The following is a 21,047-nucleotide window of genomic DNA, read 5'->3' as shown; positions in this document are numbered from 1 at the left end:
CTGAGTTTGAACTGGACTTTTATCAAGCATCTCATTGATGTTGCTGTTCATAATGCTGCTAATCACTACAGTATTCTTCTTGATTGTGCTGTTGATGACCCTCTCTTCGTCTTCTAGTTTTTCTTCATCATCACAAGCGTTGTTTTTGTTTACTCTTACGAGTTTTCTACCCTCCTCCTCCTCCTCTACATCTTGAGTATTGACACTAGGAAGAACCTTGGTTTTATCAAGCATCTCATTGATGTTGCTGTTCATAATGCTGCTAATCACTACAGTATTCTTCTTGATTGTGCTGTTTTTATCAAGCATCTCATTGATGTTGCTGTTCATAATGCTGCTAATCACTACAGTATTCTTCTTGATTGTGCTGTTGATGATGATGATAATGTTGCCAATATTTTCCTTGTTGTTGATACTTGTGATGATATTGATAGTTATGATGGTGTTGAAGTTGTTGATCACACTGGGGAGACCTTGGTTGTAGACTTGGCCAGGGCTAACTGTTTCCGGGGTAAATGATCCCACTTCTAGATATGTTTGCTTCCTAATGCCTGACTGCTTCTGCTCTTGTTGTGAACACTCTCTCATTACATTGAACCATATGACTTCTGAGTTTGAACTGGATGATATTTATGAGGACAGCATGCAGCAATGTCCTGATGCAGTCATTTCTGTGTTTATCATTAGAATATTATGATTGTTTGTAACAATTGCGAGTGTTTCATCCGGTATTCCATATACATATTATGTTGTGTGATGTTTTTGCCTCTATGGAACAACAAGTGGCTTCCTTGTATATGGCATGGGGTTATTATACCTACACGTTTTGCCTCCCCAATGTCCTGATGCAGTCATTTCTGTGTTTATCATTAGAATATTATGATTGTTTGTAACAATTGCGAGTGTTTCATCCGGTACTCCATATACATATTGTGTTGTGTGATGTTTTTGCCTCTATGGAACAACAAGTAGCTTCCTTGTATATGACATGGGGTTATTATACCTACACGTTTTGCCTCCATTTTCATGATTCTTATTAAGAAAGGGGAAGCTGTCTCTCAATTCATCATGTGTTTTACAAATCTGAAACATACAGGTTCATCATCATACGCTGCGCTACAGGAATTAAAAATTGCACCGAATTCCCCTCATATGGAATTTTATTATAGCATGAGTTGACATGTTGTAGCTTGGTAGAGGAACATTGAGGATTTAGGGAGAAGAGGAGACATACAAGTATTTGCCATTATGCGACCCCAGTCAATAATGAAGAGTTTAACCCTTTGAATGAACAATGCCCAAATACTGAGATTCAGTATCACCATCAGTCCATCAAACATAATAATCCATCGTTGCTTGTGTGATTAGATGTTCCTCCGTTTTGAAGTTTATGATGAGATAGAAAGATTTCAAATGCGCACTAGGGATAAGAATTGGACTTCTACACAAAGATCTAAAAGAAGTGTCAATAAAATTAACAAACAGTTTATAGATTTAAGAAGTTTGTCGATTTCAAGTTCTTAATTAATATTTTGTTCAGAGGGTTTTTTTTTACTCCTGTCAATATTTTCACCACTGTGATACCATTCCTCTCTCTTTTTCAGTCTGACTTGATAGCGAGAACTTTTTTGTCCATAAAATGGGGTGCTGTCTGTTGTATTTTGTATATTGGACATTTTTACAATGTTCTTCGTGGTTTTTTTGGTGGTTCAACTGGCAACACCTTTCCCCTGTCTGCGGCCCATAGTGTAACATGCAATATACAACAAGTAAAGTCTGCATTGCAAAAGTGTAGTGTGTTGCAGAATCATGAAATGGGGCTCTCTCTGTTGGTGATGTTGTTCTCATTATTGAAAATAATCCAGAGGTAATCAGTCCATTGGGTTTCTATTCATTGTATGATGATTTAAATCTTCAGTTAATTTGCTTGAAATTAGGCTGGAAATTTGATTTCAAATAATTTCATAGAAATGATTTGAATACTTGGTAGGTATACTCATTTAGAAATGTATGGTATTTGAATACTTGGTAGGTATACTCATTTAGAAATGTATGGTATTTAAATACTTGGTAGGTATACTCATTTAGAAATGTATGGTATTTGAATACTTGGTAGGTATACTCATTTAGAAATGTATGGTATTTGAATACTTGGTAGGTATACTCATTTAGAAATGTATGGTATTTGTTGCAGGTGGATGATCAGATGAAGTTACTGCAGCACTCCTGGTCAGACATGCTCGTGCTAGACCACATGCACCAGCGCATGCATAACGCGTTACCTGACGAGACCACACTACACAATGGTCAGAAGTTTGATCTCCTCTCCTTGGGACTACTGGGTGTTCCTACGCTACGGGACCGGTTTACACAGGTCACACATAAACTATCCGAGCTCAAGTTTCCGAACTGTGTTGCATTTATTTTCACGTTAGATTTAAACTGTCACCACTTCCTATCTTGTTTTAAAACACAAAACTGCCACACACAACAACGAGTCACATGATAAAAATCTCATTTTAATAGATAAATGAATAAATAATTGGGAAACTAATTGAAATCCCAGCGTAAAAGGCGAGGTGTTATTGAAACCTGAAATGCCTTTTGCGCTATTAGGAAGGATTGACCTTCACATTTTTACATGAAAAAATAATTAACTTAAAAAATTAAAATGGTTAAGTGAATTCAGAGTAGAAGAAAGAGTAAAAGAAGATAGAAGGAAACAGGGGAGTGAGTTTTAGAAACAGATTTGAGAGAAGAGAAACATGAGATGGCAGTTGAGTGTTTCACTAATTCCTACTGTATAATATGTCAGATGTGTTGTTTTAGAATTTAGAAACAGTTTCTCTAGCTATCATTTCTGAGTGACACTCAATAAACAGAAGAAATAGTATCCAATGTTCTGCTATGTGGTACACTTACTAACCAAGTGAAGCAACTTGAAGCGTGGCGGGTATTTAGACAGGGCATTTCGTAAGCTACTGGCTCAAGGTACACTAAATCTCGTGAGGCTGATAGAAGAGCTAGTAAAAGTCCAGGGTAAAAAGCGAGGCATAAAATAAAAGTCCTATATGACCTTAGCAAGTAAAAGGCTTCCCTTACAAGCAAAAGAAGTGATAGTTAGAAAGAGATTGTTTTTTCTAATGTCTAGAGATGTGTTCACTCTGAAGTTATAGCAACCATTGGCATATTCCTTCTCCTGTCGTATTAGTTTATCCATCACTTCTCTACTTTACTATTTATAAGTCTCCTCATGATATTTAGGCTGGAAAAAATTCTAATGGTAAATTAAAAAAAAAACGCTAAATGAAATTATAACATTATGGGAATTATAAATTGGAAATTGGGGGAAATTTTAAAAGTACTAAAATAACTAAAATTTAATTTTGAAAAAGGGGATTTTAAAAACTAAATTAGATATGTATTAAAATTAAATTTTAAAAAGAAAAAAACTATAAATAGTTAAATAAAAATAAGGGGAAATTTAAAATGCGATAAATTGTAGGTACGAGGCCCAGATAATCCCTTGCATACTGCTCTATGCTCTTCTTTAGAGAAATCGGGAGTCTCATTCCATGAATGTTTACATACACTTCACTCTTTTGTCCCAAATGGGGCCATATTTATGAACAAAATACTGGCTCTCAAGCTGTACTGAAGCATCAATTCCAAACATCTGATTGGCCAAAATATGTTTCAGTCTGGCTTGATAGCGAGAACTTTTTTGTCCATAAAATGGGGTGCTGTCTGTTGTATTTTGTATATTGGACATTTTTACAATGCTCTTCGTGGTTTTTTTGGTGGATTAACTGGCAACACCTTTCCCCTGTCTGCGGCCCATAGTGTAACATGCAATAGGTAGCGAGAACTTTTTTGTCCATAAAATGGGGTGCTGTCTGTTGTATTTTGTATATTGGACATTTTTACAATGCTCTTCGTGGTTTTTTGGTGGATTAACTGGCAACACCTTTCCCCCGTCTGCGGCCCATAGTGTAACATGCAATATACAACAAGTGAAGTCTGCATTGCAAAAGTGTAGATTCATGAAATAGGGCTCTTTGGTGGTGATGTTGTTCTCATTATTGAAAATAATCCAGAGGTAATCAGTCCATTGGGTTTCTATTCATTGTATGATGATTTAAATCTTCAGTTAATCTGCTTGAAATTAGGCTGGAAATTTGATTTCAAATAATTTCATAGAAATCTAGAGATAGAGGAAAAGAGAAGAGAGGGAGATAGCTACTAATAGAGAGCTGCTACTATTACACTTTGTTACACTTAGATTAGAGTGAACTCGTTAGTTTAAACAACCTGATTGTCTCATTTTAATCTTAGCCTAACCTCATTGGTTTAACTCTAATCCAAGTTTAACTTGAAATTTGGTTTCGGGAAGGAAAATAATATTTCCAAAAACAATAATGTGCTATTCCGAAATGTCAAGAAGTTTTTGTGAAACCTGAAATAATCTCTGGGTATTTTCAATAATGTTAACTTGACCACTACTATCATCTCTCCATGTTTTCAATGTCTCTGGGTATTTTCAATAATGTTAACTTGACCACTACTATCATCTCTCCATGTTTTCAATGTACCTAGACTTCTTCTATTCCAAATGAAGAACCATTACATACTTTGTATTCTGTAACATGTTTGAGCAAATTTATACCTTTCTATTTTCTTTATACGGCCCAGGCCACAATTTGTGTTAAACCTAAAGTTAATCGGATTTCAAGCAATCTGATTTGTTGGTTCTAAACTTTGGATTAGCTAGTCAGATTGTTTAGTCCAGTCGGTTTAACTTGAAACCAAGTTTAACTCAAACTGTGGTCCGGTGGATAAGTTTATCAGTTCCAGAAAGTGAAATATTCCCTGATAAAGTTAATCGGATTTCAAGCAATCTGATTTGTTGGTTCTAAACTTTGGATTAGCTAGTCAGATTGTTTAGTCCAGTCGGTTTAACTTAAAACCAAGTTTAACTCAAACTGTGGTCCGGTGGATAAGTTTATCAGTTCCAGAAAGTGAAATATTCTCTAAGGTATCTGAAGTATTTCAATCCTATATTATCTTTCTCGTTTCCTTGTTCATTTGAGAATTTTATTTGAATACCTATGCAACTCATAGGTAACCCTCCGTGTTTGAATTATCTTTTCCTTTTTTCGTATGAGAAAATGGTATGACCAAAATTAGCGTCCCTTCATTGAACTCTTAAAAGATTTTTTCAATGACATTTGAGGAGAAAATATGAATCAAGAGTACAAATTTAATATTGTTGCTTGTTTATCTTGTTTGGCTATATGGGAAGCTGGATTACTGTATAACCGCCTACCCTCAGATACAGGTAACGAGTATACTAGTAGACATAGTGTAACTTACCTATAAGAGAAATGGACACGTTATGATAGCTGAAATGCCGAATAACACAATAAAATCCAGAAAATTGACTTCAAAAAGGCCTTTGATGACTTGGGTAAATTTCGTCATGTACGCAGTGATGAAGTTATCACGTACACCTGTAATCCAAGGTTTGTTGGTTCGACTCCACAAGCAGGGTTTGGAATTATTGACGCTTCGAGGATAGATTTATGAGCAGACCACTCATATGATGTGTGCCCAAGGAGGAACACTTTCTTCTTGTTAATAAATACTTGGGTAAATTTCGTCATGTACGCAGTGATGAAGTTATCACGTACACCTGTAATCCAAGGTTTGTTGGTTCGACTCCACAAGCAGGGGTTTGGAATTATTGACGCTTCGAGGATAGATTTATGAGCAGACCACTCATATGATGTGTGTTTTTTTTTTTTTTTTTTATACTTTTTCAACATGGGGTACTGATTCTGATTTAGGTACCTACTTTGGGTACTCTTATCTCTCGAAATTGACTGGACAGATGGTGAAGCAAATAAAAATCTATCCCAATTTTCGACACTAATCCTAGTGTTGAGAAGGGCAAACTATTTTGCTAGAAGAAATTAATTTTATAATTACCCTCCAGGTCCACAGGCTCTTTAAATTGTCTTCAGCTTTCTGCTCATGCGCAAACTAACGAAAAACGTCCATAAAAGCATAAAGTGAACAAGAGTCTGTGTAAACCCTAGGGTAAGATTAAGCTGGAATACAATGATTCCTTCCTGAGAACGTACGAAAGATTGTTGTCGACTCTGGAAATTGAACCCGAGACTTTCTGCATGACAATCAAGTGTGTTACCACTGGACAACCCGTGTCTTGGGAGTATGGCTCAGGTCTAACCCAACACATTCCAGTTATCAGTAGAACTATTTGCGGATTCTGGTCTGATTTCGGATCTACACATTATGTTCTTCAGTGGCAAGCTGGCAAGTCAAAACCGTACGTACAATATTATTGGACGTGTGGTGAGTACTTGTCAGATGTTCCTCCGTTTTGAAGTTTATGATGAGATAGAAAGATTTCAAATGCGCACTAGGGATAAGAATTGGACTTCTACTCAAAGATCTTTAAAAGAAGTGTCAATAAAATTAGCAAACAGTTTATAGATTTAAGAAGTTTGTCAATTTCAAGTTCTTGTTGAATATTTTGTTCAGAGGGTTTTTTTTTTACTCCTGTCAATATTTTCACCACTGTGATACCATTCCTCTCTCTGGGAGACCCAAACTAAATGGTGAAGTGGTGAACAAGGTCTATAAGATATTTCCTAATTATAAATAATAATTACAATAGAGTCCGTCATACTAAGATTTGTCATGTATTTTCTGTTTTAGGACAAGTTCGGGAAGCTGATGTCCATTCTACCAGAACTACATGAGATTGCCTCCAGGGGAGAAGAACATCTGTATCATAAACATTGCAATGGGGGTGCACCTACTCAAACACTGCTCATGGAAATGCTACATGCCAAGCGAAAATAGTAAAGGTAAAATAACCAGGCTTCCACACTGTAGGTCCTGGGTTCAATTCCCGGCCGGGTCGAAGTTTTTTCAGCTCTTGGTTTGTAATTCTTACGTGCACTAAACTTAGGCTCGTGAGGACAAAAAGACAATATTGAGGGGGTACTTTGAATAAGTTTTTAATGACCAGTGGTGGCATTACCATTACTACTTGAAAGAAGAAGAAAAAAAGTTGTGTGATGGTCATACCAGATTTTGAACATTTGGCTTAATATGACGAAAACATGCCATAAGCTAAAATTGAACATAGAGAAGACCAGAATAGTCACCTCTTATATTCCACCATGTTCTAACTCGGTCCTTTTTCTTCCGGGTCGAAGTTTTTTCAGCTCTTGGTTTGTAATTCTTACGTGCACTAAACTTAGCCTCGTGAGGACAAAAAGACAATATTGAGGGGGTACTTTGAATAAGTTTTTAATGACCAGTGGTGGCATTCCCATTACTACTTGAAAGAAGAAGAAAATAAGTTGTGTGATGGTCATACCAGATTTTGAACATTTGGCTTAATATGACGAAAACATGCCATAAGCTAAAATTCAACATAGAGAAGACCAGAATAGTCACCTCTTATATTCCACCATGTTCTAACTTCTAACTCGGTCCTTTTTCTTTTCATTTCAGATACAACCAGCAGTTCTGCAATCTACAAACAAACTATATTGTTGTCTTTTTTTTACACCGTGTGATATTTCAAATGTGACCAAGTTTTTTTTATATGATTAATTATGTTGTAGAAGTTGTTTTGTTATGTTTTTTTGTTCAATTTTTATTTATTAAAACGATTCCCTTGCATACTGCTCTATGCTCTTCTTTAGAGAAATCGAGAGTCCTATTCCATGAATCTCTACATTTTCTACTCACACTTCACTCATTTGTCCCACATGGGGCCATATTTATTAACAAAATACTGGCTCTTAAGCTGTACTGAAGCATCAATTCCAAACATCTGATTGGCCAAATTTTTTTTACACCGTGTGATATTTCAAATGTGACCAAGTTTTTTTATATGATTAATTATGTTGTAGAAGTTGTTTTGTTATGTTTTTTGTTCAATTTTTATTTATTAAAACGATTCCCTTGCATACTGCTCTATGCTCTTCTTTAGAGAAATCGGGAGTCTCATTCCATGAATGTTTACATACACTTCACTCTTTTGTCCCACATGGGGCCATATTTATGAACAAAATACTGGCTCTCAAGCTGCACTGAAACATCAATTCCAAACATTTGATTTGCCAAGACTGCTCTATGCTCTTCTTTAGAGAAATCGAGAGTCCTATTCCATGAATCTCTACATTTTCTACTCACACTTCACTCATTTGTCCCACTTGGGGCCATATTTATGAACAAAATACTGGCTCTCAAGCTGTACTGAAGCATCAATTCCAAACATCTGATTGGCCAAAATATCTTTCAGTCTGGCTTGATAGCGAGAACTTTTTTGTCCATAAAATGGAGTGCTGTCTGTTGTATTTTGTATATTGGACATTTTTACAATGCTCTTCGTGGTTTTTTTGGTGGATCAACTGGCAACACCTTTCCCCTGTCTGCGGCCCATAGTGTAACATGCAATATACAACAAATGAAGTCTGCATTGCAAAAGTGTAGTGTGTTGCAGATTCATGAAATAAGGCTCTTTGGTGGTGATGTTGTTTTCGTTATTGAAATTAATCCAGAGGTGGTAATCAATCCATAGGGTTACTGTTCATTTTTTTTTTTTTCAAAGAGTATAGTTAGTGTGCATGATTTTTTTTTTTTCCTCCGAATTTTTTTGTGTGCTGTTTTCGATGGATGTGTACTTGATGAGTTCTTGGTTAGGTGCTAAAGGACTTCTTCTTCTTTTTTTTTTCTTTTGCTTTTTCTTCTTTTCAGTGCAGGGTATTTTCTAATACAAAAGAATATAAGAATTGTAGTGAAGTTTAGATTTTTTCAATGACATTTGAGGAGAAAATATGAATCAAGAGTACAAATTTAATATTGTTGCTTGTTTATCTTGTTTGGCTATATGGAAAAAAATCTGGTGTATTTTTTTTTTTTTCTTCTTCTTCTTTTCTTTTGCTTTTTCTTCTTTTCAATGCAGGGTATTTTCTAATACAAAAGAATATAAGAATTGTCGTGAAGTTTAGATTTTATTCAATGACATTTGAGGAGAAAATATGAATCAAGAGTACAAATTTAATACTGTTGCTTGTTTATCTTGTTTGGCTATATGGAAAAAGAAATCATGCATTCTGCTAGAAATAAGAAATTGAAAAATTGTTTATGTTTATTTCGAATCAAGTATTTTAACATAAATAACATTTTGACCTTTCATTATTTAAGGCCACCGTACCTATGTAAAGTTTTATTTTTATATTTTTCTATATAGATATAAAAAAAGGAAGGAAAAAATGTTGACATATTTGTATTTTAAAAATTACCTTTCAATGTTGCTCTTAAGTTTTAATATTCCTTTGTTGTTTTGTAAAGATCTGTAAGTTGCTTCTGTTTCTTTGTAAATAATTCATTTGGCAGTATTTTATAACAAGGGTATCTGTTTGAGAAAACCATCGAAATTTCATGTTCTTTACACATAAATAATTTGTCTTTTTAACGGTGAAATACTTTACGGAGTATATTCATGTCTTGTATGTATTGGACATACAGGGGCATCAGTCTATTCTGTATGTTGTAATAAAATCTCGCAGTCTAAAACAAATAAGTAATGATAATGAAGATCTATTTGTCTGTAGCAAATAATAATTTTACATTTTACAATATTAAATTCTTTTTCATTTCCTCACCATTACTGCCAGTCAAAGGATTGGAAAATTTGTCGAGCATTAACTTGAAATTTCCATACACAATGCTATAGCAATAGTTGATACAATAAAGAATACATTGCCCTTCCTCCTCAATAATAATATCTTGAAGCATTCATATCTTCCTCTCGTGCTCCGTACAGTATTTCATTATCCTAGGGTAAGAGTTGTGATGTTATAGTCAGACAGATCAAAGCAAAGTGTTCCTTTAATGTTAATTTAAACCTTTATTTGCTTCCTCCTTTTCTTCGTTTAAAACCGGAAACATCGAAATGTACCTTGTGTTCTTTTCCCATCTGTCGATAGCTATGTCTACACTGATAAGTTTAGAGGATCACTACACTTGCGTCATGTTTCGTGCGTCTATCCGCTGCGCAACGCATAACGCATGCGTCATTAAACCTGACAGACGAGATGTGCCGCATGGAGTAGTGCAAGTCGTATTGAATATTAAAACCCAGGAGACAATGCAAGTTCAAAACATAAGCGCACAAGTGTAGAGATAGCTGATTAGTAGTTTGCTTTATCCGCTGCGCAACGCATAACGCATGCGTCATTAAACCTGACAGACGAGATGTGCCGCATGGAGTAGTGCAAGTCGTATTGAATATTGAAACCCAGGAGACAATGCAAGTTCAAAACATAAGCGCACAAGTGTAGAGATAGCTGATTAGTAGTTTGCTCTGTTATTATATTGTAAGTGTTGGCGTTGGCTTTAGTTCAGGTAGTGTGCAAGATTTTGTTATTTTACATTTAGTCAGGATATGATACCTACCTTCATGGAATCAGGTATCACATGAGAATGAAAAGTATTTCATTGTGAAAACTATTCAGCTTAGAGACGGCTACAAATAATTATGTCCTACTTCTGATAACGCATTGTACTTTGTATACTTACTATTCAACAATAAGAAAAGTATTGAAATATATCCTGTATATTGTGATGTGCTATGATCTACATGGGTATAATACCTATCAGAAGTTTATAATATTAAAGCAGAGACATTTGTGCATTTTGAATGATTTAGACCTGATTTCAATGTTAGTTCTGATTTTGGAATGGAAATCCAACAGGGAAATTATCCCGTCCATTAATTTAATTAAATTTATTCGATCTTTTTTTCTTTTTTTTTTCAATAAAATCCATTATCAGAAGTTTATAATATTAAAGCAGAGACATTTGTGCATTTTGAATGATTTAGACCTGATTTCAATGTTAGTTCTGATTTTGGAATGCAAATCCAACAGGGAAATTATCCCGTCCATTAATTTTATTAAATTTATTCGATCTTTTTTCTTTTTTTTTTCAATAAAATCCATTGGTCTGTTGTATTACATGAAAGAAATCATTTTATTTTATGTAATTTTTTTAATTTTCGAAGAAAAAAAAATCAGTTTTTCCCCTTTTTTTCAAAAGAAACAGAAATTATCTACCATTTTTTAAAACCGTACAATAAATAAAAGAAAATTCAAAGTTACCACATGTTTTTTGCTTCGTTACTTGGTCGCAGAAATATTTTAAATTAGTGTACCTACATAAACTTGTTGTATATCCCTTTTTTTTACAATGATTATATTTTAAATAATCGTCAAAATGAAGAATGATCTCACAATATTAAATACCCTACATCTTGAAAGTAGAAACAATGTATCACTTACCTTCGATTTCACATTCACTTATATTTTGCTCCATTAGAAGAAAAAAAAATCTTTCCTTGGAAAATTTTCAGAATATTAATATGGGATTTCGAATATACTTACCTAACTATATTTTTTCTCCCTACATCTTGAAAGTAGAAACAATGTATCACTTACCTTCAATTTCACATTCACTTATATTTGTCCCTACATCTTGAAAGTAGAAACAATGTATCACTTACCTTCAATTTCACATTCACTTATATTTGTCTTGCTCCATTAGAAGAAAAAAAATCTTTCCTTGGAAAATTTTCAGAATATTAATATGGGATTTCGAATATACTTACCTAACTATATTTTTTTTTTCTCTCTCTGTATTTCTGTGTGTAAATATTTTAAGGTTTGTTAGCAATAACAATATGAGAGTGCCGTTTGTAAAACTTGAATATCCACCTTATTCCTCTAAATCTGAAACCAGAACCCAGGATTGACCAAACATTGTATTTAGAATCTCAAAATATTTACCACAGAGATCACATAATATCATTTTGTGTTTATTGCACTAGGGCATTAGCCTGCAATAATGATCAAACTTCCTCTTTCCAAATTATATATTTCTAGTATACTGTGTGGTTCACAACACAACCTTGTTTTGTTTTCTCGTATCACCCTGTATAAAGTAAATTGCATAGGGATCTCAAAAATACCTCAACCGATATGTTAAGTTGTTTGACAACCATTTATTTCATTTCTGTACGCACAGTAATTATTATTATTTATTTCATACCGTATTTATTTTTATTTTTTAATCTTATTTATTTTGTTATTTTTAATGCGATCTGCTTGTAAAGTCATGTTTTGTAAACTTGTAAAGAATTTCGAAAAAAATACGTGTTACAGAAAATCAATAAATGTCTACACAATAAATGTCTACAAAAAAAAAAAATAATTATAAAACGATAGTTACCTTCTTTGTAAATAAAGTAATAGTGCGATATATATTTTATTTTAAAGCTATCAAATTTCATATGAGTTATACGTGGGCCACAAGGCATATGCTTACCTTTCAGACCCAGGCTACAGAAAGTTCTTTTCAAACGAAACTTGATGGCTTTAAACAGTATTATATCGATTATTTTTTAAATACTTATAAATAGTTTGTACAGATATTTAATATAAATAATTAATATTAAAATTATATGTTCAAATAATTATTTATTTTTGATGTAAAACAAACAAAACAAAAAAACAAAAATATATTTTTCTATGAAGAAATTTCCAATAATTTTATTTATTTGTTATGAAGTGTGTATTGACATTGTACTCAGTGAGTGCCGCCTGTCTGTCTGTTGCTTGCTCAGTAAGGTGATTGTTATTTAAAACATATTGTTTACTATTTTTTAAAAAGTTTAACAAACAAAAAAAGTTCAGAATTTTGGTGTTACAATTATTTAAAGGAACTGCGAGTATTTATTTTCTGCAATTCGAAAAGAAATTTTAGGAAGTAGCTTGTTTTCTAATAATCGATAAAAATGCTCAGTGCAATTCAATGGTTCTTACTCATTCAGTATTTTTCTTACCAGACTGTAAGATCATCAACTTGTGAAACAATCTTGGTAAATTGTCAAGAATGTTGAGTCAATCAACAACGTATACATGTGCATCAACTCAAAGCAAAAGTAACCAAGTAGAAATGAGTTTAGTAGGTATAGAGTAGGTACTGAAACTTTTCTACAAGAACTGCGAGTATTTATTTTCTGCAATTCGAAAAGAAATTTTAGGAAGTAGCTTGTTTTCTAATAATAGATAATAATGCTCAGTGCAAGTCAATGGTTCTTACTCATTCAGTATTTTTCTTACCAGACTGTAAGATCATCAACTTATGAAACAATCTTGCTAAATTGTCAAGAATGTTGAGTCAATCAACAACGTATACATGTGCATCAACTCAAAGCAAAAGTGACCAAGTAGAAATGAGTTTAGTATAGAGTAGGTACTGAAACTTTCCTACAATGCTCAGAAGCAACGAAATGTTCGGTTCAAGCTCTAATTTTACATGATTAATTACATTTTAAGTTTATATTTTTTAAATTTGTAAATAAATGTTTTTTTTTTCTTCATATAAAACATTAACCTTCAGGGTTAAGTAACAATTACTTTGGTTAATATCTGGATGGGTGACTGTCCGATTTTTACCAAATTGTTACAGTCGCGTCCTTGGACCATGCCGGGATAGCATACCAAATTTCATTTCTCTACGATAAACCGTTCTTGAGATATTTTGTTCACAACTTCCTACTTTTTCCCATTTCAACCTGTAGTACGTACGTACGTACGTACGTACGTTACGTACAGACCATGGGCTAAAAACCACTTTTTTGGAATCAGGGGACCCCAAAACGGATATTTCCACCCATTTCCCGATTTTGAAAATTTGGACCGATTGCAATACTTTCATTACTAGTATAGCTCCGCTATACTGTAGTAATAGAAAGTAAAAAAATCATGCATTCTGCTAGAAATAAGAAATTGAAAAATTGTTTATGTTTATTTCGAATCAAGTATTTTAACATAAATAACATTTTGACCTTTCATTATTTAAGGCCACCGTACCTATGTAAAGTTTTATTTTTATATTTTTCTATATAGATATAAAAAAAGGAAGGAAAAAATGTTGACATATTTGTATTTTAAAAATTACCTTTCAATGTTGCTCTTAAGTTTTAATATTCCTTTGTTGTTTTGTAAAGATCTGTAAGTTGCTTCTGTTTCTTTGTAAATAATTCATTTGGCAGTATTTTATAACAAGGGTATCTGTTTGAGAAAACCATCGAAATTTTATGTTCTTCACACATAAATAATTTGTCTTTTTAACGGTGAAATACTTTACGGAGTATATTCATGTCTTGTATGTATTGGACATACAGGGGCATCAGTCTATTCTGTATGTTGTAATAAAATCTCGCAGTCTAAAACAAAGTAATGATAATGAATATCTATTTATCTGTAGCAAATAATAATTTTACATTTTACAATATTAAATTCTTTTTCATTTCCTCACCATTACTGCCAGTCAGAGGATTGGAAAATTTGTCGAGAATTAACTTGAAATTTCCATACACATTACACAATGCTAAAGCAATAGTTGATACAATAAACAGCAGAGGTTGTGCTTGTTGCTTGACTGATTGTAGTAGATGAAATAGTTGTGTCGGGAGTGGTATGTACACTGGATGTATTAGATACTATAGTAGTCGGCGTTGCATTGTGAGGGGAGCAATGATTGTACTGGATGCAAGGTTAGTAGTTGATGTAAGTGTGTCTCTAAAAGTAAAAAGAGAAGATGAACTTGAAACAGAGGTTGTGTTTGTTGCTTGACTGATTGTAGTAGATGAAATAGTTGTGTCGGGAGTGGTATGTACACTGGATGTATTAGATACTGTACTCGGCGTTGCATAGGTTGATGTAGTAAGGTTTCCGCTAGTTGTAAGTTGTGTACTTGGACTGGTAGATGTAGTGGGAGGTTCAGTTGTAGTTGATGTGGTACTTGGTTCAGTTGTAGTACTCTGGGTGGTTGTTGGTTTAGTGGTTGTCACTATGGTAGTACTCTGTGTAGTTGAAGTTAATGATGTTGTACTCGTGGATGGAGATGTAGTATTAGTAGATGAAGATGAAGAAGTGAAGCAAGAAGTGCTACTTGTTGATCTATCTTCAAACTCTCTACGTGATCTTCAAATTCATCGAATGTATCCTCATCAATAAATGGTTTTTCTGTAGTTGTTGCAGGAGTAGTGGTTGTTGGTTTCTCTGTAGTTGTTGCAGGAGTAGTGGTTGTTGGTTTCTCTGTAGTTATTATATTTTCTCTGCTAGTTATACTAGTGGATGTTGTCTTTTCGGTGCTAGTAGTTGTAAGTTCTTCGGTTGTTGCAGTAGTTGTAGGCTCCTCAAGTGTAGCCTCATCAATTGGAACTACTTCTTCAGTTGTTGTCTCTTCTGGTGTAGTAGGTTCTTCAGTTGTTAATTCTTCTGTGATAGCACTTTGAGTTGTAGTATGTTGGTTTTTCTGTAGTTGTTGCAGGAGTAGTGGTTGTTGGTTTCTCTGTAGTTGTTATATTTTCTCTGCTAGTTATACTAGTGGATGTTGTCTTTTCGGTGCTAGTAGTTGTAAGTTCTTCGGTAGTTGCAGTAGTTGTAGGCTCCTCAGGTGTAGCCTCATCAATTGGAACTACTTCTTCAGTTGTTGTCTCTTCTGGTGTAGTAGGTTCTTCAGTTGTTAATTCTTCTGTGGTAGTGCTCCTCAGGTGTAGCCTCATCAATTGGAACTACTTCTTCAGTTGTTGTCTCTTCTGGTGTAGTAGGTTCTTCAGTTGTTAATTCTTCCGGTGTAGCCTCATCAATTGGAACTACTTCTTCAGTTGTTGTCTCTTCTGGTGTAGTAGGTTCTTCAGTTGTTAATTCTTCTGTGGTAGCACTTTGAGTTGTAGTGGGAGGTTCAGTTGTAGTTGATGTGGTACTTGGTTCAGTTGTAGTACTCTGGGTGGTTGTTAGTTTAGTGGTTGTCACTATGGTAGTACTCTGTGTAGTTGAAGTTAATGATGTTGTACTCGTGGATGGAGAGGTAGTATTAGTAGATGAAGGTGATGATGGTGGAGGTTTGGTCTCAACTGATGGGCTTGTAGACGACGCATGCGTAGACTCTATCATTGTAGAAGTTGTGAGGGGAGCAATGATTGTACTGGATGCAAGGTTAGTAGTTGATGTAAGTGTGTCTCTAAAAGTAAAAAGAGAAGATGAACTTGAAGCAGAGGTTGTGCTTGTTGCTTGACTGATTGTAGTAGATGAAATAGTTGTGTCGGGAGTGGTATGTACACTGGATGTATTAGATACTGTAGTCGACGTTGCATAGGTTGAGGTTGATGTAGTAAGGTTTTCGCTAGTTGTAAGTTGTGTACTTGGACTGGTAGATGTTGTGTTATGTGTTGTGGATGCTGTGTCATGTGTTGTGGATGCTGTGTCATGTGTTGTGGATACTGTGTCATGTGTTGTAAGGTTTTCGCTAGTTGTAAGTTGTGTACTTGGACTGGTAGATGTTGTGTTATGTGTTGTGGATGCTGTGTCATGTGTTGTGGATACTGTGTCATGTGTTGTGGATATAGTGGTTGTAACACCTCCAGTGTGATTTGTTGTATGAGAGGAGTTTGATTTAGTGACATGGCCCTGTTTCTTCCCGGATAATCCAAACAGTGATAACAGGTCAGGTACAGTGGCATGTTTCACTGTTTCTGTCACATGATGAGTAGTGACGTCACTACTTGCTGTTACTTCATGGGACTGAGTTGTGCTATCAAACTTTGATGTTTCTACAGAAGCTGAATGAGTTCCAGTGATTGTGCTGAATTCAGGATTGGAAGTGGTGCTAGATGTGTCTTCTTTGTTGTGGTTCTTGTGAGATTGATCAAACAGGGATAACAAGTCAGGTGCGGTATGTTTCGATGTTTCTGTAACTTGATGACTGGTAGATTCACTACTTGATGTGATTTCAGTTGAGCTATGGGTTAGATTTGTCTCTACAGTTGGTAGTATTTCAGTAGTCGTGTTGAACTCATGACTGGATAGTGCACTACTCGTACTCAAGGTACCTGGGGATGTAGATGTTGTACTGCTGGAACTAGAGGTACCTGGGGATGTAGATGTTGTACTGCTGGAACTAGAGGTACCTGGGGATGTAGATGTTGTAACAAAGTCACTTGTTCTCTCTGAAGAGACTTCATGAGATCCTACGGGTGAAATATTTTTCTCTAAAATAACCGGATATCCTATTTCTTGACTTGTAGTTGAGCTTACCAGGGAGTTCAGAAGTGATAGTAGTGACGTCACTACTTGCTGTTACTTCATGGGACTGAGTTGTGCTATCAAACTTTGATGTTTCTACAGAAGCTGAATGAGTTCCAATGATTGTGCTGAATTCAGGATTGGATAAAGTGGTGCTAGGTGTGTCTTCTTTGTTGTGGTTCTTGTGAGATTGATCAAACAGGGATAACAAGTCAGGTGCGGTATGTTTCGATGGTTTTGTAACTTGATGACTGGTAGATTCACTACTTGATGTGATTTCAGTTGAGCTATGGGTTAGATTTGTCTCTACAGATGGTAGTATTTCAGTAGTCGTGTTGAACTCATGACTGGATAGTGCAATACTCGTACTCAAGGTACCTGGGGATGTAGATGTTGTAACAAAGTCACTTGTTCTCTCCGAAGAGACTTCATGAGATCCTACGGGTGAAATATTTTTCTCCAAAATAACCGGATATCCTATTTCTTGACTTGTAGTTGAGCTTACCAGGGAGTTCAGAAGTGAAGTAAGAAGTGCTACTTGTTGATCTATCTTCAAACTCTCTACGTGATCTTCAAATTCATCGAATGTATCCTCATCAATAACTTGAGTTTTTTCAATAACTCTCCGTTTGGAATGTGTTGTTGGTGGTTGTGTGGTGTGTGCTGACAATGTTGTTACAAGTGGGCTAGATCTTGTGTTTCCAATAGTAGTTGGAATGCTTGTAGAACTAGTAGATGGCGGAGTGGATGTGGTTGTGAGGACAGTACTGGATGTTGGTTGTGTAACTTTGGTCGTAGCAGATGTCGTGGTTTCAATGCTGATGCTGGTTGAATACACGGTGGTGGAGGTTGCATTAGATGTGATGAGTGTTGATGTACTTGAGGTTGGTGGAGTAGTTTCTGATGTTTTTTCTTGCATTGTTTCCACAGTTGTAGTAACAGGTTGTGTGGTTGTAATGGCGGGTTGCGTGGTTGTACTAACAGGTTGGGTTGTTGTGCTAATGGTTTGAGTGGTTGTGGTTAAGGCTTGTGTAGAGCTATGCGATGTTTTCATGAAAGTGACTGTGTTGTTGCAGGAGTAGTGGTTGTTGGTTTTTCTGTAGTTGTTGCAGGAGTAGTGGTTGTTGGTTTTTCTGTAGTTGTTGGAAAAATTCGATGCATCAATATTAACTCTCATTCGATTCCTGGTGGAGTCGACATTTTTAAAAACAGGAAGGAAAAAAAGGATTTTTTTGTTTATTATGTCTACATATTTATCGATATTATTATTTTCATAGTGGATCAGCAAATATAAATCAGCTACCTATAGGTATCTTCCAGTATACACAGGTGAGTTACATAGCTACTTGATACCATGTACACTCAGAGTCAGCAAAAAAGTATAAAGATATTTTTTTACACTGTTTACCTACAAGCGGTTCGAGTATGTGTACATTAGGTCTGTGACTTCATCATGTTTGTCAGGTTGAGGTTTTTGTTTATCTTTATATCTACTGATGAGCTCGGCTAGTATTTGTTGAGCTAGCTTCTGTTTGTCCTGAGTAGTGAGATTCAGACCAGGTGGTTGGACTGGTGGTGGTTGGGCTTGGTTAGGTATATGAGCATTGATGACAGGTACCCCGGCTTGAATATATTGGTTGAGTAGATCAGAGTTGACAGAGGGGATGTTGACATTAGGAACCGATGCCTCTGGTACGTTGCTTCCAACATCCTGCAATATGAGTTCAAACTATTCAGTAAAGCATTAACTACACAGTGATAGTTATTATAGGGAAAATACTAACATGGATACTACAGCACTGTGAACAATCAATTTTGCAGAACAAAATTTCCTGATAAGATTGATTCTGCAAGTGTTTACAAGATCAATCTGCTAGGCACTACTACTAGCTTATGGGTGCGTCTGATCTAAATCAATGTAGAAAAACTCCGTGTCTACACGAAACTTGTAGATTGTAACCACTTCCAATACGTATCGGTCTGTCAGATGAATGTAGAGAAACTCCGTGTCTACACGAAACTTGTAGATTGTAACCACTTCCAATACGATCGCATTAATACGTATCGGTCTGTCAGACAGCCGTGCGGCCCCCATTTTGAACACCCCTCGTCTTCTCCCACTTAGATAAGCATGACCATAGGGTGAGTGTGAAGTTCCGAACCCTTACCATCACATTGGGTGTGAAGTTCCGAACCCTTAACATAGCGAGGAGGAGCTTTTTCCCAAGGGCCGTGCGGCCCCCATTTTGAACACCCCTCGTCTTCTCCCACTTAGATAAGCATGACCATAGGGTGAGTGTGAAGTTCCGAACCCTTAACATCACATTGAGTGTGAAGTTCCGAACCCTTACCATCACATTGGGTGTGAATGTGAAGTTCCGAACCCTTAACATCACATTAAGTGTGAAGTTCCGAACCCTTAACATCACATTGGGTGTGAAGTTCCAAACCCTTAACATCACATTGAGTGTGAAGTTCCAAACCCTTAACATCACATTGGGTGTGAAGTTCCGAACCCTTAACATCACATTGGGTGTGAAGTTCCGAGCCCTTAACATAGCGAGGTGGAGCTTTTTCCCAAGAAAAGGCATTAGAGATATAAGCTCAAATATCTTTTTTATTCTTAGGTCATCGGGACCAGCTCCTCAATAAATTGTCATCACGCCTGAGTGCACTCCGAAACAGTAGTCTGTGCTGTCTCAGACGGTCACTCGTCCAGATACCAATCACACAAAACGTTGCTTAACTTTAGAGATCCGTTGAGAACTGGCGTTAAGTACTATTGCAGTTTCTAAGCCACTGCGCTGGCCTTCATAAGAAAAAACACCAAACCATTTTTTTTCGAAGAATTCAGGAGTCCGTATCCGCACACACAGTGTAAGTAGGTATATAATATATGTACCTATCTCAAATATTATCTCAAAGGAAGAAAAACTGTCAGACGGTCTGAACGAGAGTGGCAGACATTATACGCAAAGCTTTGACAAGTTAAATGCATCAGTTCCCGATGTATCACTACGTTCAGCTACGATGCGCGTGGTTGGTATCCAGATGGAACCCCTGGACATCAATCACCTGCTTCTAGGGTCCGCCCCCACTCAGGCTGGGTGAGGTTAGTGTGAGGCGGGTAGCTTGTCTCCGAATACAGGGCAAAACCGTAGTTCCAGCAATGTGTCGTACAATACTGCAGTGACAATCTTTGCATGTATCCATGGGTTCCTAATATATCCCTATCTCTGTACAATGTCATAACTCCATGAGAATAGTCACATGGTTATCCAGAGTTCCCAGGGTGTGTTTCTTGATTCTCTTGCTCCGGACATCCGAATATACCACAGATAATAGAATTAAGGAAAGAACCTGGTGTAGTTATGAGTGGCGGGGGAGTTGTAGTCAGAACTTGAAACATATCAAGATGTCAGTTGGAAATGGACAGTTAATTTGATACTATCAAATGATGGATTCGAGTCAAGACATGATGTCAATCGATAGGAAGGGCAGATGTGACAGAAAGTGGCCTGGGTGTCGGCGTAACAGACATGTTGATGTTAATATACGCTGTTTACCTACATTCTGATGGCATAACCAAATGAAAATGGTTTCAGGAATTTCAGAAAATTATCTTTGAAATGATTTTTGAGTACTCAGTTTGGTAACGTGAGTTGCCACTTCAAGCTATTTAGCTTAGTTTTTGTGAAGCATTGAGTTCGCTATTCAAGTGCTATTTGTCTAAGTCCAGACCAACACCTTGATTTAAGACAGCAAACTATCGCGCATTTTCTAAAGTGTTGCTGATTCTGATGGCATAACCAAATGAAAATGGTTTCAGGAATTTCAGAAAATTATCTT

At 35.8% G+C, this 21,047-nt stretch overlaps 2 protein-coding genes and 1 long non-coding RNA gene across 3 annotated transcripts in view; 1 reads left to right on the top strand and 2 right to left on the bottom strand.

Moving 5' to 3' along the window:
* Window positions 1-7,861, top strand: part of LOC103515231 (nuclear hormone receptor FTZ-F1-like) — a 104,929-nt gene extending 97,068 nt beyond the window's left edge. The window contains exons 6-9 of the mRNA XM_026827780.1: window positions 2,195-2,497; window positions 5,303-5,338; window positions 6,742-6,893; window positions 7,549-7,861. Coding sequence (XP_026683581.1) covers window positions 2,195-2,497; window positions 5,303-5,338; window positions 6,742-6,888 — 486 coding nt within the window. The 3' untranslated portion in view covers window positions 6,889-6,893; window positions 7,549-7,861. The remainder of the gene's footprint in view (window positions 1-2,194; window positions 2,498-5,302; window positions 5,339-6,741; window positions 6,894-7,548) is intronic.
* A 3,271-nt stretch (window positions 7,862-11,132) lies between these two features.
* LOC113469859 lies at window positions 11,133-12,287 on the bottom strand. Its single transcript, XR_003393147.1, has 2 exons — window positions 11,609-12,287; window positions 11,133-11,387 (listed from the first exon to the last, which is right to left on the bottom strand). It is a non-coding gene; the product is annotated as an uncharacterized LOC113469859 (long non-coding RNA).
* A 2,661-nt stretch (window positions 12,288-14,948) lies between these two features.
* LOC103515221 (mucin-5AC-like) lies at window positions 14,949-19,293 on the bottom strand. Its single transcript, XM_026827773.1, has 9 exons — window positions 19,159-19,293; window positions 18,611-18,909; window positions 17,577-18,331; window positions 17,045-17,083; window positions 16,466-17,005; window positions 15,756-16,384; window positions 15,420-15,577; window positions 15,064-15,199; window positions 14,949-15,002 (listed from the first exon to the last, which is right to left on the bottom strand). The coding sequence occupies exons 1-9, from the start codon at window positions 19,291-19,293 to the stop codon at window positions 14,949-14,951; spliced, it is 2,745 nt and encodes a 914-aa protein (XP_026683574.1).
* Window positions 19,294-21,047: the final 1,754 nt, after the last annotated feature.

Source organism: Diaphorina citri, unplaced genomic scaffold (genome assembly GCF_000475195.1).
Source record: "Diaphorina citri unplaced genomic scaffold, Diaci psyllid genome assembly version 1.1 scaffold47, whole genome shotgun sequence".
Taxonomy (NCBI): Eukaryota; Metazoa; Arthropoda; class Insecta; order Hemiptera; family Psyllidae; genus Diaphorina; species Diaphorina citri.
This window is presented reverse-complemented; position numbering and strand designations above follow the sequence as displayed.